This window comes from Protomyctophum bolini, assembly GCF_963924005.1.
Source record: "Protomyctophum bolini genome assembly, chromosome: 19".
In the NCBI taxonomy this organism is placed as follows: Eukaryota; Metazoa; Chordata; class Actinopteri; order Myctophiformes; family Myctophidae; genus Protomyctophum; species Protomyctophum bolini.
Window position 1 is genome coordinate 16,660,701 of NC_137880.1, and position 27,022 is coordinate 16,687,722.

Genomic DNA, 27,022 nt, shown 5'->3' on the forward strand with positions numbered 1-27,022 from the left:
ATAGCCAGTCTACAAGCTTGTACAGTAGATCGCTATTATTGATATTTTTTTAATCCTAAAGTCAATATGAAGATTTGTGGTTAACATAACATATCTTGTTTTGTGATATTATCAAACATAAACATCAAACACATGTGTTCAGTCTGACTAGAACTGGGGATAAGACTGACAATAAAAATAAATGACAAGTGGCAAATCCAAGCCGGCCTACATTTGTACACTCTGAAGTTAATAACATTGATAATTTTACTGAGTAGGAGTGAGGGCGGGTGAGACGGCCTACGGGTCGGCCTCGACCTGCACCTCTTTCTCTTCAAGTGTTATTTCCACCTCTTTCTCTTCAAGTGCTATTTCTTCGCTCTCGCTTTCTTTGGTCTGTGGTGTCGGCACGAAGCCGTTCAGGGGCTTGCACACCTCCACGAACAGCGGGAAGTCGGACAGGCTGGTGTTGCACTCCTTGTCCTCCTCGACCTCGTCCTGCCCGTCGTCCTTGGCCCGGCTCCCCTCGCCGGGAGGCGTCGGCGTGCCGCAGTTGTAGGTGGGAGTGCTGCAGCTGTAAGTGTCGCTGTGCGGCCTCTGGTCCGGGATGTTCTTCTTCAGGGCGGTGTTCCGGTTCCGCTTGGTCAGCTTGGTGACGGACAAGGAGATTATGGTTAACGAAATATAAAGAAATAACAAAAACTAAAATTGGAAAAAAAAATACGTTTTCGTTTACTAAATAAAAACTAATAGAAAATCTAAACCATAATTAACTGAAACTGTATTGTGTATTTAAATAAAAATAAAAATAACTGAAATTATCTAGACAAAATGTTTCTTGTTACAAACAGTAACTGAATATTTTAAATGGTATCTTTTCTTGAGTTTTTATTACACAATAGCTACACGTGACAAATAATCCAAAGTATGAAAACAAAACTAACACTAAAACTAATACCATAGAGGCATAGACCCTCCAGAAAAATGTGATTATGCCAAATGGCGCAGATCAAAAAAGGCGCATAATTGTGCAAACTTCCCGCATGTTTCACCGCATCATATAAAACCTTGCATATTTTTTTCACAACTTTCCGCATTTTTCGCAACTTTTATTTATTTCGCATCTCAAAACTTTCTGCATACTTTGCAACTATCCGCATATTTCACAACTTCCTGCAGTTTCACTGCATAAAATCACATAAAAACCTGCATATGTCATCGCAAAATCAAGGAGTTTAGCCCGCATAATGAAGGATTTTAGCCTGCATAATCAGGGTCTAATACCAACTAAACTAAAACTAAGCGTTGCCACAAAAATAAAAACTAGCAAACCTGCTCTAAAAACGAATTAAAACGAACTGAATTAGGAATGAGAGAAAAAAGTCAAAACGAACTAAAAACTGAGAAATCCCAAACTATTCTGACCTTGGTGACGGAGCCCAGCCGGTTGAAGATGTTGTCTTCGGAGGTGGTCTGCTCGCCGCTCGCCGCCACCCCGCGGAGGCGCAGGTTGTTCAGCTTGATGTCGATGCTCTCCTGGGAGCTCTTGAAGCGGCTGGGGTCCAGGCTGTTGAAGGCGGGGGCGCGGGAGCGCTCCGCCGACAGTATGTCCAGCGAGACGGCGCGCTGGTCCAGGCCCAGCTGCCGGCGCTCCATGCTGCGGATGGTGGCGGCACGCTGCAGCTTGTCGTGCACCTCCACGCTCATGCGCCGCCGCGTCTCCCGGAACTCCGCCTGCACGTTGGCTTTCCATTCCACCGCGTGGGCCTTGATCTCCACCACCTATAGGACCAAGAAGTAAAAAAGTATCAATACTGCAATGTAGAAATACTGAGACCATCTGCTATTAAAATGAAATATGAAAATAGCAGATCTACAAGCAGAAAATAGCAGATGGTCTCAGTATTTCTACATTGCAGTATTGATACTTTTTTACTTCTTGGTCCTATAGGTAAGCAGAAAATAGCAGATCTACAAGCTTTTAGATTGGCTAAAATGTATATGGGGTTGAAATGGTTAATGTATGTTTTTGAGTGGTGCAGCCACTAAAAGGAACAACAAGCCACTAAAAGGAACAACGGTTTAGGGTACCAACAGGTGACAAAGTGGCGTTGTTGAGCTTCACACTGCACAAGTGCATGATGGGAAGCTGCACCAATATTTTTTGAGCAGCCAATAGTCCGACAGCCAATAGTCCGACAGCCAATAGTCTGACAGCCAATAGTCCGACAGCCAATAGTCCGACACCCAATAGTCCGACAGCCAATAGTCCGACACCCCAACAGCATCACTCAGTTCAGACGGGTCTGATTTTTCTAATAATACAAAAAATCTACAAAGTAACTAGTAACTACTACTGCCGCTTTCAACACCATGGCAAGAAGCGGTGCCAGCAAAAAGCAGGACGCTGCGCCCTGAAGTAGGTGTGGACCAGGCATATACTCAACACCACTGAAATACAGACTAATGTATGGATAGTAGAGAATATTGATAGCCAAGTTTTAAACTAGTAAACTTGTAGGTGATATTAATCAAGACTGACTAAGTAAAATGTATGGCATTGAGCTACCCTGCCTGGTGCAGCTGTGCCTCTCTTGATCTGCTCTGAGCAGCGGAGCTCTCACTGATGCACAACTTGCTTATTTACGAGGCTTTCACTCCTGCCTCGGACAAGCCCATTTCATTGCATTTTGTGATTCATCTCTGCTGCTGCTGGTGTGAATTCAACATTAGGCTTTATATAATTATTCTAACAGTTACATACTGTACTATGCAACCTGGTCTCTGTACACCAAAGCTGTCAGAATTCATATTGATTGTCCAAAACAGTCGAGTCGAGACCAAAATGTGGACCAAGTCAGTCAACATATTAATATTAACATCACTCATTTATTTTATGGTTAGTCGCTGTACAATTGGTTATGGTTATGGTTTTATGGTGAAGTTGTGTGTGACGGTTAAGTTTACCCTGCATGGTCTGTCTCCATCAAATATTGATCTAAATGTTGAGATTTGTGCATTTTTGCACATTTTTATTTCAAATATTGGACGTACTGTAGACTAGGCTGGATACACTTCAAGACTGGATTCAGCTCCAATGGTATTTGTATTACCATCGGATAACGTTTTAAGCCTCGAAATGTCACCCTCGAAACGTCACCTTATATAGCTTACCCTCAGTATGACAATGAGCAAACAATACACTAACATTAACAGCAAACAACAATAAGACAACAAACACACACAGGACATAGTAAAAAAAAGTAATCTAAAAATAAAACTGTTACAGAATGGTGTGTACTGTATGTAATGCCCGGGATTCAAGCTCAGGTCTCCCGCATGAAAGTCCAACATCTTAACCACTAGACCAAAGGGATAAGGATAACCCCATGGACCAGGGGAGATATTAGACTTTTCGGGCTGAGGCTCTGAGACACTACTGCTACACATATCATATAAACCCTGCATAATGTGGCTGGATGCATACCTCTTCTTTTGTTTTCTTGGATATGACCCTCAGCCAGTCTCCGATCATGCTCAGCACTGCAGCAAAGTAGGCCAGACCGACCAGTATCCAGAACCACACCAGTGGTCTGTACCACTTACGGTACTCAATCCTCCGGTCTCCTCCTGAAGGGGGGTGGGGAATGAAAAGAGATAGAATATTCATTGTCTCTGCAGCAGCCTGCATTTTTCATATCTTTTATTATTTATTCATTATATTTTGGGCATGTCATTACAGACAGAAATGTGCAAAAAATATGTCTGAAACATGTTCCCAAACTTTCAAAACATAAAAAAGCATGGTGACTATCGACACTGTGAACAAAGGACTATAACATAGGGTAGTTAAATGGCTAATTTTAGACAGTCAGCAACAATTGCTCAATATTTTTTCCTCCTCTTTCCTCACTGCGCAGCTCCATTGTCGTATTCCATTGCACTAAAGCAATAAACAACCGCTCCTCACATTACCAGGATGTCACCACCAGTCCACACAGAGAGGACTGCATCCATCACACAAGAAAGCCACACTCCGTGGAAAGTAAATCACTCACGGTGGAGATGGAACCCCAACTCTTGCCAAGCCCATCAATGCAATGAAAGCATTCCTATAAAGCAGCACTGACCCCCACGGGCCACGTTAGGTCATCACTCATCACACATGAATAATGATTGCATGGAGCAGTTGTTGGCAAGCATAATCAATCAATAGGACAAATAAGAGGAATAGAGGCTGATGCCATGGGATGGAATTGAACCCCTTAAAGCCCTATTCTGGGCTTATCATGTGACGGTTCCCTATGTTGTGTGTGTGAATATAGTTGCTTGGTCTGGTCTCTGTCCAATAGGATCGGGGAGCAGAGCCTAATCATGATGATCAGCTCGCACCTGGGCCCGGGTGTCGACGCCTATAAATGTCTGCTTCCCCAGTCCTGTTCTTTTCATTTGCCTCCTGCACCTTTCCCACCATGCACTCTTTTCAACATTTCTGTTAATACATTCAACATGCACTTTTGATTACTTAAATTAATTCATATTTCATTTGAGTACTGCGTCTCCCTGTATTTTTGTTGTATACTTGGCACCCCTAGGCCAGGTCTATAACAATCATTATAGGCGCAAAGACTTTCAAAGATTCACAAAAAATATCAAAAGTTTTTAATATAGTTCAGCTAAAAAAGCAGATCTACCCGCTCACCATGGGTTGCGATGTGATGCATTGTGAGCTTGTAGATTTCTAATTCCTCTATTCAAAGATCCAACCTTAAACCTCCTGAATAATATAAAAACCTCCCGAATACTATAAATGATTAAGCATGTTTGATATCTGGATGATTACGTCACTACTGTCTAAGTGGAACGGCAGGAGCTGTCCTAGCAAAAAAAAAGCCCCAAAACAAATATAAAAAAAGAGTGCAGTAGCATATGTCACAGAGGCCCAGCTGCCTACAGCTACAAGCCTGCTTACAGCTACAAGCTCATAGCGCGCCACTGAGAGCTTGTAGGTCTGCTATTTTTGATAAATCAAACCACTGACATAGAAACATAGCTTTTTCAGAAAACATTTTTAGAATTGATCTCAGGTCAAAATGGGTTAAAACAACCTGTTAAGGGGGAGGATGCACAGCTAAGGCTTGTTGATACAGTATGTGGGAAGAACACAACTACATAGCGTGTATTCACTGTATTGCCCTCCCAGCAGAAGAACACAACTACATAGCGTGTATTCACTGTATTGCCCTCCCAGCAGAAGAACACAACTACATAGCGTGTATTCACTGTATTGCCCTCCCAGCAGAAGAACACAACTACATAGCGTGTATTCACTGTATTGCCCTCCCAGCAGAAGAACACAACTACATAGCGTGTATTCACTGTATTGCCCTCCCAGCAGAAGAACACAACTACATAGCGTGTGTAAGCGCCATTTTGAGTCTCCTAATTGTGGCCAATGATGTCCACTGAGGGGTGTGGTCAAGTTCAGGTTGCCATAGTTACAGGGAGGGTATTTAACCCTGTCCCTAATGAATTGCAGGTGTTGTTGATAGGAGGCAAACTGTTTTCTGACTGTGCAGACAGGGACTGTTGCATTCACCACGTTTGACTGTTTGTTACTTATGTTATTTGCCTTCAAAGTATAGGATTTTGTAAGGAAAATAAATATAATTTAATATCCACTCTACGAACATTCTGGACCTCAGTTCTTTCAGCACACGTCTAAACTTCCTCATCCGTCAGCAGCCAGTAGCACCTAATACAGGGATTTAGGCGCTACAGCGTGCATTGCCCTCCCAGCAGAAGAACAAAACTACATAGCGTGTATTGCCCTCCCAGCAGAAGAACAAAACTACATACCTGTAGCGTGTATTGCCCTCCCAGCAGAAGAACAAAACTACATGGCGTGTATTGCACTCCCAGCAGAAGAACAAAACTACATAGCTTGTATTGCCCTCCCAGCAGAAGAACACAACTACATAGCTTGTATTGCCCTCCCAGCAGAAGAACAAAACTACATAGCGTGTATTGCCCTCCCAGCAGAAGAACAAAACTACATAGCGTGTATTGCCCTCTCAGCAGAAGAACACAACTACATAGCGTGTATTGCCCTCCCAGCAGAAGAACAAAACTACATACCTTGTATTGCCCTCCCAGCAGAAGAACACAACTACATAGCGTGTATTGCCCTCCCAGCAGAAGAACACAACTACATAGCTTGTATTGCCCTCCCAGCAGAAGAACACAACTACATAGCTTGTATTGCCCTCCCAGCAGACATACTGTAGCATTCAGGACCGTTCGTCCATTGCCACCGCACAGGTCTGCTTTCACATGTGATCATCACTGCACGTTGAGGTGCTACGTCTGTAGTGTTGTGATGGAACCAGATTGCAACTTGTTTAAAAGTCCTGTAGTCTAAGCCCCGCTTTAAGTTATTCATTCAATTGATCCAGGAACATTCTGTTCGTCGATCAACCAACATTCGCTAAAATTAGCTGTAGAGTGGCCTGCATTGAAGTGGTTCATAACGAGCAACTCCTCACCTGCCACATAGTCACCGATGCCAACGGTAGTCAGGGTGATGACAACGAAGTAGATGGCATCCAGGGCGGTCCAGCCCTCTATGTGCTTGAAGATGACAGCTGGGATGGTGACGAAGACGATGCAGCCGGCCAGGATGAAGAGGAGGGTGGAGGCGACGCGGATCTTAGTCTGGCTGATCTGTCTGTGTTTGTTCTGTGAAGGCACACATTGAAAACCTCAGTGTTCTGTGAAGGCACACATTGAAAACCTCAGTGTTCTGTGAAGGCACACATTGAAAACCTCAGTGTTCTGTGAAGGCACACATTGAAAACCTCAGTGTTCTGTGAAGGCACACATTGAAAACCTCAGTGTTCTGTGAAGGCACACATTGAAAACCTCAGTGTTCTGTGAAGGCACACATTGAAAACCTCAGTGTTCTGTGAATGCACACATTGAAAACCTCAGTGTTCTGTGAAGGCACACATTGAAAACCTCAGTGTTCTGTGAATGCACACATTGAAAACCTCAGAGTTCTGTGAAGACACACATTGAAAACCTCAGTGTTCTGTGAAGGCACACATTGAAAACCTCAGTGTTCTGTGAAGGCACACATTGAAAACCTCAGTGTTCTGTGAATGCACACATTGTTCATACAGACAATAGTACAGACAGAACGGCTTTTTGGACATCATCATTTATTTTAGTTTTTTTCTGATGACACGCACGCACACACCTACACACACACACACACACACACACACACACACACACACACACACACACACACACACACACACACACACGCACGCACGCACACACACGCACGCACGCACACACACACCAACCGTTACACTGACGCTGTAAAAATCTGTCTTAGCCATAATAAAAATGATTCACAGGTGTTCAGAAATACAGGTATCCAACGGCATCCATGTCATTGTTTATTTTTTTTAGTTTTAGTATCCTTGTGGGGTCTTTTGAAACACATAAAGAACACACAGAGACATAATGTACCCACACAGCATGAACAATTAAAGCCATATAATACCAAGGCCATATCATCACGCAGGGGGCAGATTGTGTTTTGGCTTTGCTGGCAACAACAGAGGACATGCTGTGGCACCGCCACCACTGACGAGGTGCTGTCATTAGCTCATCAGCAAGACACTCATTATAATAAGGAAGGAATGTTCAATCAGCATCAACAAGCTGTTGGGAGGGCTTTGTAGCTGCCAGGAGCCTCCTGGCAGGCTGCTTAGCCAACTCCCTCCACAGGGCTCCTCATTTGTCTGACCTCTAACTGAGTAGAAGTATTGAGAGGAGGCTACACACATGCACTGTAATCAAGAATCGAGACAATCACGAGGGTCAAGCAGAAACCATGTTGGAAGGACATGTTCCGCAAACTGAGGCCTCATTCACACGTACCAAACACCAATCAAGCAAATGTTTGGTCGTTCTTTTGGGCCACCACAATGCTTTTCCAATGGGAGTCACATGGTTTGATCAAACATTTGTGTTTGATTGCTGATAGCTGGTGGTGTTCTGCCCCTCCCCCCTCATCAAACAAAAATGTTTGGTCAAATCATGTGACTCCCATTGGGGAAAAAAACGACCAAACATTTGCTTGATCGGTGTTTGATACGGGTGCAGGCTTTAGTTCCGACATACTATTGATCCGAAACCTCAATCCTAACCTAACCCTAACCGCAAGCACGGGAGCAGCGCATGTCGGACCATCGCTTTTTCGCATCGCATGGCATGTCCCCCCGCTTCGGATCTTCGGTGTGTCGGAAAAGCGTGCGCACTCCGTTTGATACGTGTGAATGAGGCCTGAGACTGTACTAACACAAAAATAAAGCAAGATAATAATAATAATAATGAATAATGAATAATAAGAAAATAAGAACAAAGATTAGCCTACACGTATCTATCTATTATGTACATTAGTGTACGCTCAGTTTTACAGACTGAGTGTAGTTTTTTGTTCTCCGTCCTTGACTTGTCCTTATCCTTGCACAGGGCTCTGACTAGTACAGGGGAAAAGAAACTCATTTAACTACAGTATAAATTAGATAACTCAGCGTTAAATGGACACCCGGGTAGAACTTTTTAGAACAGCCATTGTTGAAACCAATCCTTTTCATAGCATTCCTTCTGAGCTGCTGTGTGTGTGTGTGTGTGTGTGTGTGTGTGTGTGTGTGTGTGTGTGTGTGTGTGTGTGTGTGTGTTGTTATGATTGTGCATAATATATTTTTGGTCATATTGATTTTTTTCTTTTCTTTTTTTTTTTTACTTACCCTGAACATTTTCTCTACCCGGGCGATGCTTTTCACAAAGATGGTCCCCAGCTGGTCTCCAACTCCAGCCAGGAGGAATCCAAAGAGAGGAATGCCAAATATTGCATACAGAATACAGAAGATCTTCCCTCCCTCTGTGCTTGGGGCAATGTTACCATATCCTAGGGAGAGAAAAGAGAGGTCTTTATTAATGTGTCATGTCTCAAGGTCGAGGTACAGCGTCTATAGTTGAATTAGCAATGTTTACAGCATGCGTCTGCATTTTTCACAGTGAAATGTGCTTAAACTGTTAGGAGAAGAAGAAGAAGAGAACAAATTAATATAGTAGAATACAAAACAAAATAACATGGTATGTGTCACGGGGCAACCCGTGCCCTATAGACACTAGAAGACTCCACAATATAAAACTGGTCATGACAAACACACACTGCACAGATGCTTCCATTAATTGACTGTCATCAAGCTCCTTGGAGGGGTGGCCATGTGTAGCATCATATACCCTTATCTGTGTTGCCTAATTCTATTGTAATTGTTTTGTGTGATGTGATGCCTTGGAAAACATTCAGACTCTAAATGTGTAATTGTATAGTTGGTCTAACTCATGGGTCATGGTTTACCTGGTTTGAGTAGATTGGTCCAATTACTAATCATTGTGGGTGGGGTCTCACCTGGTACATAAGGGAGGCTTGTGGAAATGTTTGGGGAGGGAATCAGTTTAGCTTGAGACTAACAAAGGAGACAACTCCAGGGGAGAGCTGGCAGAGCCAGGAAGGCATAGCCTGTTTTCAGTTTCTTAAGTTCTTGTTTTGTTGTTTTTCCTTAGTTGAGTTGTCAAGTGTTTCCTTACTTTCTGTTATTTGAAAGTGTATTGTAAGTCTTTATTCGTGAAGTATTATTTTTGCCTGCACAGTCAAATCCAGCCTGGGTCGGTCACTCTGTGTTTTGAGGTAAATACAATACCAAAAAAGATCTACATTCTTGGACTGTCGATTCTTGGAGCCTTGGCCGTTCGGGCAACTTTACAGTATGTTTTCAAAGGCACATGCACACATCCAGAGCAGCTGTGATACTTGACGGTCTGTCTGACAGCTTCCTAGGAATCAGATTTCATTTGGAGTGATATATGGGGGTCATGACAAGCAAGGACAGGGTCAAGCATGCAGGTCAGGGAATGGACATCAGACGAGGTATACCCTGACGAGACTATGACTGACACCTAATGTGCCTTTTCTCCAGCTGGTGGGAGAGATACTGTACTCTGCAGCTCCGCTGAGGGGATTCATAAAGAAAACTTTGAATGCGCTTTATTGGCACTCCTCCAACAACAGCCGTGTTTCCAGTGTGTCCTCTCAATGTACAGTATTAGAACGTTTCACACAGGCCGTTAAAAGTGGATAAAAAACCATGGATAAAATACGAGTAAGACGCCTGGGGGGCGAGAAGCGACCTCGCCCTAAAGGGTGAGTAAAAAATCAATATTGTACTTCGTTACTTTACACCACTGCAACAGACACAACATTTTTTTTTAAACTTTTAAACGTTTATAAACTGTTTGTTGTGCATGGTTTAAGTAACGATGATGACTAAAGCTGCTTGATGAACTGATATAGAAACAGAACACGGTACTCCAGTTCCTATTGGAACCGTTGATTGCACATGATGACTGGGTGAGTCATGAATGCCATGAAATAAAACCAACAGATAATTTAACATCACTGTTAAAGCACGCACATTAAACAGTTTTTATACATGTTATTTTCTATCTGCTGGATATAATATGATTTCCACCTGCAGCAGAGGCATTTCTGCCTTCCATTGTGCTATTAATCCATTGGTATTTTTAACCATGCGCCTTATATTTAGTGTTGCATAATTCATTTAACTGTGCCTTCGTGTTATGTGACTTGTTCTTGGCTCCTTTTTTTCTCTATTCTTTTTCCTTGTAACTGCAAATGTTGAGCGCTTGCACAAACACAATTTCACCCGATATTTTGCACCTGTAATCCAGCGATGTGACTGTCATTAATTTGCCACCTGCTAGAGTGGGTTCCCCAATGAATTGTCCTCAAGTCAAGGGCCATATTTTGACTATAGGGTACCAGGCTGGGGGCCGAGTCCGCACGCGCAAGGTCGAGGTCTTGCCCTGATAATTCAGGGCAAGACCCCATTTGAAAAGGATGCCCAGTTTGACATGCATAGGCTACTGACCCCCATATAATGGCATTTATACCTGGGCGACCCAAATAAAAGACGGAATTTTTGGAAATTCTTCCAGGGGCCACAAGGGGGCGCTCCGCGGGCCGCAAATGGCCCGCGGGCCGCCTGTGCTATCTTATTACTTACAACCATACATCTTATTTTCAGGTGTATTAATATTCTGGTAAGGTCTCTGGTATGATTTGAATCCTATATTTTTACAAGATGAAGAACAATATTGGTATGGCTGCTTGAATATGGTATATGCATATAAACCATGTAGTTTAGGGATACAGTCAAGTCAAGATTCCTTCACATATATCTTATGCAGGGCCGGATTTACCCTTCGCACTGCTAAAACCCATTTTGCATATGCACAACATAGAGGGAAAAGATTTGGACCCATGCATGGTGGTAATCAATAATTAAGTTGATGTGTAAAAGTAATACTGCTACTACTACTACTGCTACTACTACTACTGATATCAATTATAGAAGAGAGCTCACTACTCAAGGATGTAATATTCCAATATTATGAAACAAATAATATATAACAACGTCATGACTTTTTGGTAAAAACTCAAGTTAGTGCTGGAAGGGACGGATATGCAGCTCAGTGGTGGAAAGTCACTAAGTACATGTACTGTAAGTACTGTACTTATGTACAATGTTGAGGTATTCTTTACTTTAGCTGAGAATTTCCAATTTATTTCAGTACTTTAACTACTCCAAGTCTCAGAGGCAAATATTGTTCTTTTACTTGACTACAATTACCGGTATTTGTAAACTTTTAGTTACTAGTTTATAGATTTTGTTAACCATATATAGATCAGCCATTTGAAAATAGCCGATCTACAAGCTCACAATGTGTCACGATGCGACACATTATAAGCTTGTAGGTCTGCTATTTTCAAAAGATTCTTTATATATTGTATACATTTGAAAACTGAAATGGGGACATTCTACATACAGTAAGCAGTACTTTCTACTTTTGGTACTTTAACTACATTTTGATACCAATACTTTTGTACTTTTACTCAAATACATTTTGAATTCCGGACTTGTACTTGGACATTGCGGTATTGATATGTTTACTTGCTTAACACACGTGAGTACTTTTTCCACCACAGCGTAGGCTAGTTGTTCAATCTATCAGCCTGGTGACAGGATGCCATTTTGATTCTGAGCTGTTAAATTTGGCCAGTGAGATGGATAGCATTGTTTACAAACAGTGGCGGTACAGAACAAATGATGGATCTGGGTGTAAAACATGTCAAGTGCAGCAAATGCATGAAACTTGAGGACAATAAACTGAGGTATTGTGCAACCAAAATGTGGGTGTTGAAAATAGGCGATGTACAAGCTCACAACACATCACATCCACAACTTTCCCAACTGATTTTTTTTCTTTCTTCATGACAAAGATTTCTTTCTCCAGACATATGATGCTGGAATGGTTCTAAATGTAATCGCCAGGCCTTTTCACAGTATCTCAATACTTGTATTGATTAAATTGAATATGCTATGTAATGTGATAGTCACCAAGTGAGCTTTTTGGGTAATCTGTAATGAGTCCACCGTATTCACCAAACCCACAGACCAAAGCCACAAACATAAATAGTCTTTTCTACTCTAAGCTATCATTCTATCCTTCTCAATAAAGATCTGCCAACAGTCAGTTTCTTATGACACTGGTCCTCGAACGTTTTAATTAAAAGGACCCCCATTACCGGTACTCTGAGAGCATACAAGCGGGACCAAATGGACCCTTAATGTACACTCACAGAGTTACAGTCTCCCTCGCTCCACTCCAACCCAATAGCATTAGATTTTGGTAGTTTTTTGGGAATAGTGGTTTCAAAACTGGTCTGCAGAAACCAAATGGGTTTACTGTCACGGCTCCCTTTGTCCATATTCTTTACAGTCTATAGTCTGAACTCCGTCTTTGCTCTCTGTCGTGTTTTCAAAGTTGTGCGAGTCGGTGAGTCCTCTCTTGCTGCAATCCACTGCAGTGTCCTTGGTACACTTACCTATGGTTGTGATGACGGTACCAGCGAAGAAGAAGGCACTGCTTAGGTCCCAGTGGCTGGAGTTGTAGTTTGTATCTCCGTTGGGATTCACCCCAGCATTCAGAGCATCTATAGAATGCTGGGAAGACACACAAAGGAAGTAGCATGTACGTATGACAAAATGTGGTCTGTGGTTATAATATGAGCCTTTGATTGAGTTGCCTGTTCATTTGTCCATGTTCCTGAGAATTAGTTTCAGTTAGTGTTTAAGAACCTTAGTTGTGGTTTTATTCCCCCAAATTGAGGTGTACCTCTGTAAAGTTTGGTTCAACTTCAACTCTTGGTTTCTTGTGTGTTCCTTTGGTAGGCAGTGCCGGGCAGAGCAGTGACCAGCAATGCCACTTGCCAGGCAGTGCCAGGCAGGCCTTTATGGCCATAGCAGTCACACTCTGTGGCAGTGTGCCCTGAGTGATGCCACCGCTAACAGATGGGACTCGGTGTGCGGATGTTCTCTCAGGGCGTGAGGAATAGGTGTGCAGTTGGCTGAGGGACAAAGCAAGGACGGACAGGCATCAGTTGATCTCCTCGTGAAGCACTGAACCCTAAGAAATGGTGTTTGTAACAATTATAGATTTGCTGCAGTGAGCTAAATATACAATAAGCGCCTTGTTAGTTTTCTTTTTACTCAGATTAGTGAAATCTAAAAAACGAGAGGTTTGCTGAACAAGTGATTGAGCAATTAAGCGAAGCCTTTTCCTACACCTCAGTACATGCTGCACTGGCACAAAAGAACTTCCTAATTATGTACTAGTCACCATTTCAACTCATAATTGCATTTGACAGCCACAGCATGCACCAAAACAACATCTCTTTCCCCGAGCAGACGTTCCAGTTACAATCTCTCTTGCTGAATACACTGTGCCAATCAAAATGACAGAGAGCTTTCTAGCCACACTGCACGGATGCTTGAATCAGTCTGTGCTAGTGATAAGTTATGCACAGCTGAGCTGTGTTACACCCTTGTATTCCACCAATTAAAAAGTTCTCTTTCTCACTGCGAAAAACCTTTTGTGTTCGATTGCAACTATATAACAAGGCAGGGTGGTCTACAAAATCACAACTCATTTGTCAACCGCAAACGTAATTTGTCAATCCATTGTTGAATTGCATGTGCGTTCTCTCTCGTCCCAACTGTAGTGTTGAGAATTGCTCTACGGATACTGCCTCTGTGCAGACTGAGACGGTCAGATAGCAGCTCTGTATGCTGCTTTGCTCTCTCTAGGTATTTTATCCCTGTGTGTACTGTGTAAAAGGCATGGTGCTGGGTCACAGCCATAGACTGTAAAAAATATGGACAAAGCGTTCCCCGGGTCTAACATGAACGTAAAATGAAGCCTGTCAGTCCTTGAATTGTAAGTCGCCATCTTTCTAGATCCGTTTGGGCCCAGCTGAGCCATTGGCTGGCCCAGACAACGAGGCGGGACTTCCCCCCTTCTTCTTCGTTGGTTTTTATTTTGACTCGAGTGGGTGGGGGATCCCGTTCATAGACTGTAACGGTAGCCACGCCCCTCAGAACATACGCGACTTTATGGTAATTTTTTTAATAATTGGGACCATAATTTTCCAAAAAGAATATTATGACATTAGAAATGAGACTTTAAACTAGTGACTGGAAGCAGAAAGTATTCATGACCATGTTTATTAAGGTAATACAGTCTAGGTGAAGTTGGGCCCAAATACATGGACTTCTATGGGGCTATGTTTTTTTTTTTGGCCCAATGACAGTGCCACAACAGGCCATTATATGAACTTTCAGGAAATCCCGATTTCCTTGTGGCTTCACAAAATATCTGTCTGACTGCCCCCCTGGTCACAGCACACATGGCCTGTCGCTGTCCATTGCCAGTGGTGCTGAACCAAACCATTAACCAGTCCATATATTTTGAGTGATGTGTGCTCTCCTTGGTTTGCTTAGTATCACAACTGACCGGTTTTCGTTTTTGTGTCCTTTGTCTTGCGGTTTGCTCGGCTCATTAAGTTATAATTTGTGTTCATGATAGGATATCAGTTATTTAATTTTTTAATTTTATCAGAATGGCTCCATAAGATGTCTCCATCCTCTGAGTGCTGAGACTCAAGCTCTGCCCCTGTCCCCAGGGTTTGTTTTGTAATTATGCAATGTGCTGTGATGACTAAGACCTTTGACGCAGTAAACTCTGCAGTTGGTTGCCCAGGGTACCGCTTCACCTCCCCTGAAGCCTCCAGAGTGTCCAGGGTACCGCTTCACCTCCCCTGGAGCCTCCAGAGTGTCCCGCATGGATGATCCGCAAATGAGACGGGGCATAATACGATTCAGCGTTTTATTTGACTGGGTTTTGTTAGGCAAAAATGGGCGAACATTCGGCAAAAATAGGAAATTTACAATCTCACAATGTGATTGGGAGTTGATCTGTATTGCCCCTTACTGAGGTCACGCCAACCATCTATCCATCCATTCAAAAGTAGCTTTGCCGCAGTGAGCTAAATGTACAAGAAACCATATGAAGCGCCTCTATTTTGTTTTGTTTCTTTACTCAGATTAAAGAAAACTAAGCAGTTTGCTGTACAAGTGATTGAGCAATTAAGTGAAGCCTTATCCTACACCTTAGCACATGATGTAATACTGCGCTGGTACACAAACATTTGGCAAAAATAGCAGACCTACAAGCTGTCAAAACGTGACTGGGAATTGATCCATCCATCTATTATTAGTAATAGACTACCATTTCACTTGAGCTTTTCCTGTAGTTTTTTGAGCTAGAGAGATGTGAAATAATACATCCAACTGAGATGGCTGGAAGGAGGCTTATGAACAGCAGTGACCCCAGAGCCTGCCTTTAGCTTCGAGATGTTGATAACAGGCTAAGCTAAAGGTTTCTTTGGTATGCTGCCATCAGTGTCTTAATATTGCGTTCCCTTTGAGCAATGCAGATCCAGTAGGACGTGTTCACGTAAAACTATGGTCTCAGCAGAGAGTGCATTACAGAGCTAAAGTGGCTCAATAACCATTCCACACAGCCTATAATCTGCTGCTGGAGAGGAGAGGAGAGAGATGGACCAAGTCTGTAAATAGGCAGTGATGGAAAAGGTACTCACTGCCTCTATTGCTCCTGCCACCATCCAGTCAACTTTCACATTTAATTTGCTGTAAGCAGGACACTGGGCTACAGTTCTTACAAACGAGTTTGCTGAAAAGTGGATGCAATACAATGAAATATTTCGCACGGTTATGCTGTAATTGTAATACAAAATGCTCTGTCCAGTGTCCACTGTGATACAAAGAAGTCTTGTATTGTGTATTACTAGAATTTCCTTCCTGGACTACAATTCCCATAATTCTTTGGTGCACTGCTCCTCCTTGTGGATAGGGGGGAGAGCTGTCTTACTGAGACAACATGTAGTCCAGGAAGGAAGTGAGCCCAGTGTCCATAACATCAGAGACAACAGGCTCACTGCTACAATCTAAAATATCTAAAACCACATATTACACACATAAAGACCCCCAGGAAAGTGTTCTAAAGCTTCTAAACGTCATTTACATATATTTTTTTGCAAAAAGGGTGAAGTGTCCCTTTAAGAGTGGAGCCATTAATGCCAAGTTTAACTATATTCCATTTGCTGCAATAAATGGTCAAATCTACTTATGACGTGAGTGTTCCTGACTGAAATGGGGGTCCATGGCCTGATGTATATCAAACTGGGGGTCCTGGAGTCCTGCATACTGCAACCTGCAAATTAGCAACACTGGTTTTACTGTGTGTGTGAACGTTATACAAAGCCAAGCTGCTAATATTCAAAACAAAAACAAGGAGTAAGGATAGAGGTGTCTCCAGTCCAGAATTGATGACGTTACAAGCTTTTGACATTACAACCTAATGTAACACACTCCTGCATCGGCAGCGATCCATTGTGCAGCACTCAGTAGAGCCTAATAGGGAACGTGAATGAGCTCATGATCCATATACATTAAGGAAACTGTTTTCATACTTAACAACAAAGCAGGCACCCAAGGACCATTCAACACCCTCCCCATATGCACACTAAACAAAGAAAACCATGGCTCTGCCTTCTTCCACCACTGCTAGCTGATCAGATATTGCCGGATGAAAACAATGAATAATTTATTCCCTGGCAGATGCTCTTAAGACCTGAAGACTTAATTTAACGCCTGGTGTGTTAAAGATGTGGCATACATCCGTTAGGGCAACTCTTTACCGTGACAAACAAGAGTGTGGGTGGAAATGAAGGCACAGCTGTTGCTGAATATTTCAGGGTGTTTTCAGTAGGAAATCTATGTAGAATTCTATGTGCATGCACGACAACAGAAATGTTCTGTCCAGCAGCACTGCTACCGTCCAAGTATTGTACAGAGGTAATTCATAGCAGAATTTTCCCTACAATTTTCTAACACTCAATTTATACTCGTATGTTGGTGTTGTGTGTTGAAAATTGACGATCTACAAACCAGCAACGCGTCTCAAATGCAACACGTTGTGGGCTTGCAGATCATCTACAGGTGTATACAGGTGTAATTTATATTTATAATTTAGAATTTTATTTATTTATAATGAGACGTAGACGTAGCACATAGCACTCTATATTGTATAGGCCTACTCATAGCTTCACTGCACAGAATCTACTGTTAGACATATATTATGTTCTTAGCTTTCTTATGATTCCGATGACTATTTATGTATATATATATGTATGTACGTATATATATATGTATGTGATGTATTACCTTGTATTGTTCCTGCTCACTGTAAATCGCACTGGATTAAGAGCGTCTGCTAAATGCCTGCATTGTAAATCTAATTTTGGCGCACAACATCATCACATTTTTAATCAGTGTTAAAATGGTATTGTTTCATTGGAAAGCTTTGATCTGAACTTGGCTTAAACTTAAAGCCCATCTGAAAATGGCAAAACCCAGCATGCATGTCTGCATGTTGTTGAAGCCATCAACAATATAATTTATTTTTCCTTTTACCTACAGCAGCCTCTCCGCAAGAAGCACATCTGCTGCAGCAGCATGGGCACATGAAGTCAGTCAGCCTTAGCAACTGCATTCACACTCCCTGCCACTGCCTCTCTCTCTCTGCCTCTCTCCCCTCCAGAAGCCTTTTCAAAGGGGCTCTCTCTCTCTCTCTCTCTGTCTCTCTCTCTGCCTCTCTCTCTCTCCCCTCCAGAAGCCTTTTCAAAGGGGCAATGCCTCTCTCTCTCTCTCTCTCTCTCTCTCCCCTCCAGAAGCCTTTTTAAAGGGCCAATCAATCTATTACTGGATAGTAAGTGTCTCTGGTTTAGTCCATTCCCCTAGTTTTGCCTAAGAAAGACAAACGACCGCTCCCGCCGTGCTTGAGAATCAAGGCACTAATTCCTATTTGTGGTTTGAAATACGCACCATTGCTATTCAGCTCTGAGTGTGGCTCGACTTTGTGTGTTTCTATTATTTGCTACTATCATGTGTGAAGTCACAAATTGGACATGACAAATAGGACATGATGCTATTCCATGAAGGCTTTGTCTGGTCCAGCATTACCCTGTCCATTACCATACAGTGTTTCACTGCCGCAGGGTCAATAACTGGCCAGCGAAAACCCTTAGGTTTTTTACAAGGGGCAGCATTGGAGCTTGCAAAGTAGGAGTGCCGCAATACAAGTCAAATTAAGTTCAGACATGGCTGTTTTCACGCCAAGCCAGTGTTTTGTTCTGGCTTTAATCTGCTAAAGGGGTGCTTGTTGAGTTTTTATATTTGACACTTGCTTTGGCAATGTAAATGTATGTTTTCACATGCCAATAAAGCTCAGTTGAATTTAATTGAATAGATTTTTATGACCAGAGGGATCATATTTCAACATCTCAGCCAAAAGAATGGAGTAGAGTAGGCTAACCCATAAAGTCCACTTAATTAATCAAGGCTATAAAATATATATCAATTGTACCTATAATGCCTGTGAACTGTTACTAGTGTGTGTCACTGCAATCCATGTAACTAATTCTAAAGACAAGCTATATGGTTTTCAATGCTTTGCCTTTATGTGAATTCCTGAAAACCCCAATCCACACTTCCACAGTAAAAAAAGCAATTTTATTCAATTTAATCCGTAGAAAGGTGTTGCAGAGGCGCATGCAATTGATACACAAAAAACTAATTTCACAAATGTTTTCAGTGTCCTCTTGAAACTACCGTTATTAGCTGTGAGCAAAGCGCACATTGATGTCTAACTGCTGCAGTGGAGGGATTTACCAGGTAAAGAAATAAAATGTGTGAAGATCACCAAGGGAGATAGTGCGCTGTGGCTCTCACTTAAATGGGATCACATCGATTGCTTGAGTATGACTCACAGCAATCATTTTCCAAAATGCCTTTCTGCAAGTCGTGTACCTCTTATAATACTGCTGCAGTATCTCTCTACACACTAAAATGATTGAGTGTGTAAATGTAACAAAGTGGACCTGAATTTGTACAAATGGATACATCACTTTTACTACTGTGTATATATACTGTGACTCTCTGTGAATTCATTTTCACTTTATTAATCAGAATTGACGAGTCTCCCGACGTAGAAACAGACACACAGAAATGGGTAGCCTGTAAAGACCTAGCCCCTCCCTATATCACAGGACAGAAGCACACTCATACAGATACCAGACCTATCTCCAAACCCCTATGTCGGCCCAATGTGCAAGGTTTCATTCTGGGAACCCATTGGCAAAAAAACAGCGCCCTCTGCTGTATGTTTCCTTTGCCTCATTTGCCTCTGGGGGAGGCGCCCAAAAGGTTGAGGACAACAGGATGTTGGCCCGTTTGGTCGGCCATGAAATACATTTTACGGGCCTCACGGCACGGCACAGTTCTTGTAGTCTAAAAGAGCCATTAGTGTTACATTACATCTTATGTACGGGTAGTATTTCCCAAGCTTAGTTTTGTCTTTTTCCTGGCCTGTTCGCCCATCAGCCTGATTGTCCGGAGGGAAGAAACTATTTAGCATTCTACTGCCAGCGGCTCATCCCTGTTTCTTTACACTCTAGAGACATTTTTAAGCAGAAATGCCAGAAAAGGTCATCTTTATTTAAATCCAATGCAGTTTTTCCCAGACATACACTAATAGTAATTAGTGACATTAAGAATTGCCATGGGGGGGGGGGGGGGGGGCGTCTGGCTGCTACAGACAGGACCTGAAGGATGTCACACTCGAGCACTGTCATGTCTTGCTGAAGGACACAGCGGACATTTCACACACAAATATTTGAATTAGCAATTAAGAGTCATCAGCAGGGCAGGTGTCCACAAGCATAGACTTTTGGAAAAATACATTTGTTTGACTGACTATTACTACTATCAGGCTTCAGATCAAATTGGACAACTCATTCAAAGACTTCCGAATGTCCGCCCCAGAATAGGGACACTATAGGGTTCATGTAGTTAAGAGGAAATGGTCGATTCTAGGATTGTTCCATCCGTTTTCTGTTTGTTTGTAAACTACTTCTTTGATACATACTGTAATATACCAGTATATTGGGTGAAAAGAAGGCATAAAGTATTTGTGCTGAAACGCGTGCATGAGATGTGCGTGTGTGCCTATTAAATAAAGTACCTGAAAGACCCGTCATGTGAGTGTTTCCTTTAATTGAGAAAAAGGTTTTCCTATATTGAAGGAAGCCTTGCAGTAAATTGGCACTCCTTCCCGTCCTAAAAGCACAGCCTTTATTTTTCTAATTCGCCAAACTTCAAGGACATGCGTAGTATGTTTGAACACCCGCAACCCTCTTCTACAGGTTTCTGTTTTTAAACACACAGGCCCCTTTTTGTGTGGTTTGTATCCAATTCCAGGACGGCTGACATTGTTTGTATGCATAGGGGCTTTGAATAGCTTCGGATCAATACGGCGCTCGGGTTTCGGTAGATCCGAGTCCACACCAGGGACAGGAAAAGCGCCAGCATCGACCGCGTCCACACGGGGCGGGCTGGCTGGCGAGACGGAATGTCTTACCTTGATGAGCGCCTCCAGCTCGGCAGGCGACACGCAGGGGTGCCTCTGCAGGAAGGCCGCCTTCTCGGCCGTGATGGTGATCTTCTGGTTGCTCTCGAACGGCTGCTCCAGCCCCTGGAACACCAGGCCTCCGGCCACCAGGTAGGCCACCACCACCACGAACACGGCCACCACCGTCTTCCACTTCATCACCGTGAAGACGGCCACCGTGCCCTCGGCCACTCCCACCCCGTCGATGCTGACCGCCATGCTGACGGGCCGCGAGCCCGAGGGCACGGAGATGCGTGGCACGCTGCAGCCCATGGGGTTCTGCATGGTGGCCACGCTGGCCTGCACCAGGCAGGACTGCATTATGCCTGCCGGAATCTTCTTCGGGGGTACCAGGTTGGGCTGGACGCCGACGGCCACTGCAAAACAGAAGTGAAGGAGGAGGAGGAGGGCGTGAGGGCGGGGGGGGAGAAAAGTTTTTACAACAAGGACAACACAATTTTATTTCCTCAACTTGTTCATTCATATTGATTTCAGGCGCATTTCACGTAGGAGCAAAATACAAGAGATAGAATAACAGAAGTTGAGGGTGGAGCAGTCAAGACACCGCATCTGTGCCAATTGTTGCCGTAGGTAATTTTTTCTCTCTCATCTGCACCATTTCTATTTATATCCTTTCCTCACATTGCCTCTAGTTTTCTACCATGGTGCAAAGAATGCTAAAATATGCGGCGTGTGGACTGTGCACATTACAGTTTACCTTGCTGATTAACCACTAGTCCCGAGGAGCCAGACTTTCAGAGATCTCCGCCTACTGATCAGTCTGGTGGAGCTTTAATTCTATGAGGGCTAGAGGTGGGTGGTAACAATTCAGAGACCAAACCCCCCCTCCAACCTGAATGGTGAAGGCGTGTCCTAAACAAAAACAAGGGTTTTGTCACCGGTCGCTTTTGCAGAGCTGTCCAAGCTCATGCAGTGAATGTATCCAATTAGGCAGAGATATCCAATCGTCTGGCTACACCACACTAATTAACCACTTAATCCTTATGGGTCCTGGGGTGTTATGAGCATAAATCCCCATCTTTTATACAGGGTGGTGCTGTATCCATTTTTGATACACATCGTTTCATTTACACTAGGTTTCAAGGTGATGATAATAACATGAGATCAAGCTACAGTAAATCCCAGCAGTATACAAACAGAGAGAAGTTTAATTTCATCGTGAGCTACAGAATGAAAAGCTCTGTGTGACTGTGTGACATTGCACTTCCGAACTGAAACGACGACACGGTTGAGTGCAACAAAATAAAACTGGAAACACTATAAAACATTAACTACACAATAAAACAGGGATCTCTCCTATAGATGCACCAATAGTAATGATTACCCTTGAAATGTTCTACGCACATGAATCTGCCGTAAGAAATGAGAGAGCTAGACTTTCCATCGATGGATGATTATTTAACGCTTTGTGACTGAAAATGCAAGGCATACTATGTACCGGTATAAGGCTGAATCAGAGACAAAGATAGGAAACAAAAACTGAAAGGATACGTTTATTGCAGTGAAATGGGCTGGCGAGGGGTTTCATTACCTCTAGCCTCGGTAGGTACCCAGGCTTTTATTTTCATTCGCATTCGGCTCTCGACCTCAGACTTCTGATTGATCGAACTGTAGTTTAAGCTTGAGGGCAAAGAGCCTCCAATTGAACGTGTCATGTCTCCACCATAAAGTATGTGCTATTGATCTTCTACAAGGTGACACACGTGCCTTTTAGATGCCTTCTACCCATGCCACTACTGGCATGCCGTTGCAAACACAAGTCTGCCACACTTTGCACTCATGGGGCCCTATTTTTGCCAGTGCCTTACCCCTTATACCTAAACTGCTTTGCCTTTTTTACTATTTTGAAAATCACCTTGAATAGTTCAAATAGCCGATCTACAAGCTCACAACATATCGATGCATTATTATTGATGTGACTTAAGTGTGACCACTGATTTAGAAGCCATTTGTAGGTATCGGGTCTTAATAGATTAAAAAATATCCACACATTCTACATATCCTGTGATTTGCAGACACGAGCAGGAGGAGTGAGAAGAATGCAATAGAGTTTAAACTCGGTCACTGCTATTGATTTAGAAAGGGAACATTGACTGGAAGCAATTGATTTTGAAAGGGTAGAATGGAAGAGAGAGTGAAAGTAATAGGGAGGGAGACAAAGAGACAGAATGAAAGAAGATGGAGGGCTAGAGAACACGGATCACTCTGGACTGCCACAACAGTGCAGGAGGAGAAGTGAACTGCTCGCTGCAGTTTTTCTATCACACCTGTACATAATGTCAGTGTTTAGTTTCCCATTCTAAAGCACACCAAGAACGATGACTATAACTACAACTATGTTGTTAAAAATGTGCATCAGTTCTCATAATTTTGATGCTGTGCTTTTATCACTGCAATGAAATGGTACTGCTGCCAAACAAGCTGATGTGCAACAGGTGATGGCAGCATACTGGATGAGCGCTATAAGATCAACAATAAATGAAGATATCCTTGACATCGCAGACGGATGAAATAATGTCAAAAACCCGTCCAGGTTACTCATGAGTCTCTCTCTGTGTATGTGATGAATAGGAGAGGGTGTGTGTGTGTGTGTGTGTGTGTGTGTGTGTGTGTGTGTGTGCGTGTGTGAGAGGAAGAAAAGTGATGGATTCTGCAGCGTTGCGCAGGAGCAGAAGGGGCTGCTGGGAAAAAGACTGAACCTGTATAATGTCTTTGTGCGTTTTACCAAAAGCTATTAAGCACAGCTAACTGAGAGATGGAATATCCTCTGCTCTGCCAGACCAGTCCATCATCCACTCCAACCACAAACACTGGACAACGTCCAGCGTCGATGAGCACACCAGCCCACAGAGGACGTGACCTTATAAAGCGCTAAAGCATAGGCTATAAACTGCAAAATTGTCGTAAAGCATCTTACATTTACATTTACATGTTTAAGCACATGTGTTTTCATCCCGAGCAACTTACAAGCAAAGTGCAATCGTAAAATAATCTTTAGTACTTAAGGTGAGTGTATGAATGGGGTAAAGCCTGTAAGTGTTCAAAATAATGTACGACTCTCCTGGACAAGAGGAGCTCACACACACACACACACACACACACACACACACACACACACACACACACACACACACACACACACACACACACACGTCTGGAAACAACACTCATTTGCCTTAGTTCCCGGATGACACCAGCAACACCCATAATTCCTTCATCTCAGATGCAGTCATTAGCCCACTCAATGATGTGTAAGAGAATCGTGACAACTGTGTGTCACATCTCTCACACAAAGGCCAGACATGTGGGAGCCAAAGGGAATTAGCTCGATTTGATTTATGTAACACAGGCGGAAGCAATGTGGAGAATATGCATTCCTTACACTCATACACTGGCTCTGGCAGGTGCAATTCTGTGATGCGCACAGCCGCCGCACACATCGTGCCTCCAAATTAATGCTGTGGCGTGCAGCCATGCAGGCAAAACTTGACATGGGGGCAAACGTGAAAAACTGAGCTTTGCGTTTCTACTTATAGAAGGTAGAAACAGACTCAAGACATAAATCAGCTGCACATGGCTGCAACGGCTGAGTAAAACGTGATGTTGTGGTGGTCGTGTGACTGTGAGGTGGAAGGACGTGATACACATGCCTGATTGGGGGGGGTCTACCCCGCCAGCGGATGAGGTAATGTATAGCCTATACATCACTGCTGCATCAAACAATTATACTTCTGCTTATATTATCTCCATGTTGATCGATTGCCATTTCCCCAAATTGATTATAGACAAACCCATTGTGTGGTCACTGGTCAATAAACAATTAGTTTGTTGTTGTTGTTTTTATTGTGAGAATCATTGTTTGGTTGTCTTGGCAATGCATGTAGGGGGGGGGGGGGGGGGGGGGGGGCATCCAAGTGAGACGGCTGCGGTAGAAAGTCGTGCAAGGACTATAGGCTACTGATCAGACATTCATAGAATGAAGACATGGTCTTAATTTAACTAATCTGAAGGTTGACCACATCTTTGCTATAGGAGATATGCATAGATCGAGACTTGATTATTCATTTTGTGTAACCCCTAGCTGTTTTGGTTTTTGGTTGTCACGTCTATTATGAAACAGCAATAGGCAATTTTTGAATTACATAGCATCCACAGAATAGAAACAGACTGTTAAGAAGATATTGCACAGTAGAATAGGCTAATGCAAATGGATGGAGAACAGTTTGAAACTGACACCAGCTTGCACCATTCTCAAATTGAATAGCATCCATGCAACTGATGCTGGCATAGGCTACCATATATGTTTACACTGGCTTAATTAATGCACAAGTTTGATTAACTTTAACCAATTCCTTGCACTCAAAAATGTGGAAATATGCATGTACCTATTAATCGATAATATTGATTGGGTCAATAGACTGGGTTGTGCCAGGATCCAAATATAGCCGCTTATAACGAAAATAGCCTGAACGATGTGTAACACAAACCTGGTGGTGGGGTCGTGGTCCCGGGTTTTCTTGGATTCTCTATTGGAAATTTCATTTTGAAATCGTCTCCTGGGTCGTCGTTATATACTGTGTGGGGGGAATGCCTCTTTATGAAGAACCTCTCAACGCCCTTTTGGTCGAATCTGATGTTGGCTTTAACCGAGAGAGGATGTTGAACGGCAGGGAATAAAAACACATCATATGCGTCTATTCGTCTTCGTGGTGGTCATTGACGGTGTGTAGAAAGGTGCACTTCGGGGTAGAAGGTGCCCGTCGGGGTGGTAAATGCGTAAATGTCCGCTCGCTCCTCTCCGCCACCCATCCAGCAGCGCACAGCCGACTAACCTCTCCGCTGCACCACTGTCCGTGGGGTGACTCTGGTCTGTCTTTGCATTGTAGTAAACACAAAGCACCGTGGGGCGCACACAGTACGTGGCAGTCAATTAGAGTCTATTGCCTACTGTTCTCCAGTGGCATTGATGAACTTGACGCTTACATTTTCGAAGGTAAATTGCGCGGGGCATACGAGCGATGCAAGGACGGAGCTGCTTGCCTGCAGTGCGAGTCGTCAGCCTGAACAACCACCTGCTCCTCTCCCAACCCAACGACGCTTTGGATTGGATTGGCGCACACGTGGCGTTTCCTTTCATTATGCTGCGGTGCGCGGCTGCGCGCGGTTGAGCGTGCCACACTGCCAGTGGGGTTGTGTGGTCGAGAAGTTCATCACAATAAGACACACCTTATTTCCCCACGATAGGGATGCACACAAAGGGAATTAGCCTATGTGGTGCAGTGACAGTAGAACGGTGTTGTAGGCTACAACCAAATACGTTAAATTGCATAGAAGACAAGACACTATACTATAGCCACATAGAGTAGACAACCCATTCAGCCTGAGCCTCAGCACCACAACGCTACGTGTAGATGACTGAGATGAGGAATGCTTTTTGTTATTATACACAATTTATGTTTTAGGTTATGTATTTATTTTTGATTATTTTTGATAGGTTAAGCACATTGAGGAATATCATGCAAGAACTATAGCCTTATAAGCCTGATTCATACAGTATACTAAAAATAGCAGATATACAATAATACAAGCTGTATGCAATGTGAGTTTGTTGATTGGCTATTTTCAGTGTGGGACGTGGGATGTGTGGACCAGAATACAATGCACAGACAGACACCATTACATCATCTGACCATGCAGGAGAAATAGCCTACACTACCATTTGCTTTTGCTGACTAGGCTACTCAGTCTGTGATGGAATATTGTGTACATTGATTTTAACACAAACCATATTTTCGTTATCATTGGGGGGGGGGGGGGGAGACAACATTACAACTTCAGCAGGTTGAGACGCAACCGTTATCTAATTGTATTTGTGTGCTTTCACTGCCTTTCAGGTCCCCATGGAATTCTCATGGATCAGAATTATTCG

General features: G+C 43.1%; 1 protein-coding gene across 1 annotated transcript; it reads right to left on the bottom strand.

The window, feature by feature from the left end:
• Nucleotides 1–279: 279 nt before the first annotated feature.
• Nucleotides 280–25,635, bottom strand: kcnk10a (potassium channel, subfamily K, member 10a; the record flags this gene model as incomplete). The annotated part of the gene is made up of 8 exons (XM_080791384.1): nucleotides 280–627; nucleotides 1,405–1,761; nucleotides 3,467–3,609; nucleotides 6,525–6,717; nucleotides 8,805–8,965; nucleotides 13,031–13,148; nucleotides 21,043–21,449; nucleotides 25,581–25,635. 8 exons carry the CDS (start codon nucleotides 25,633–25,635, stop codon nucleotides 280–282), a joined length of 1,782 nt encoding a protein of 593 aa, XP_080647510.1.
• Between the last annotated feature and the right edge of the window lie 1,387 nt (nucleotides 25,636–27,022).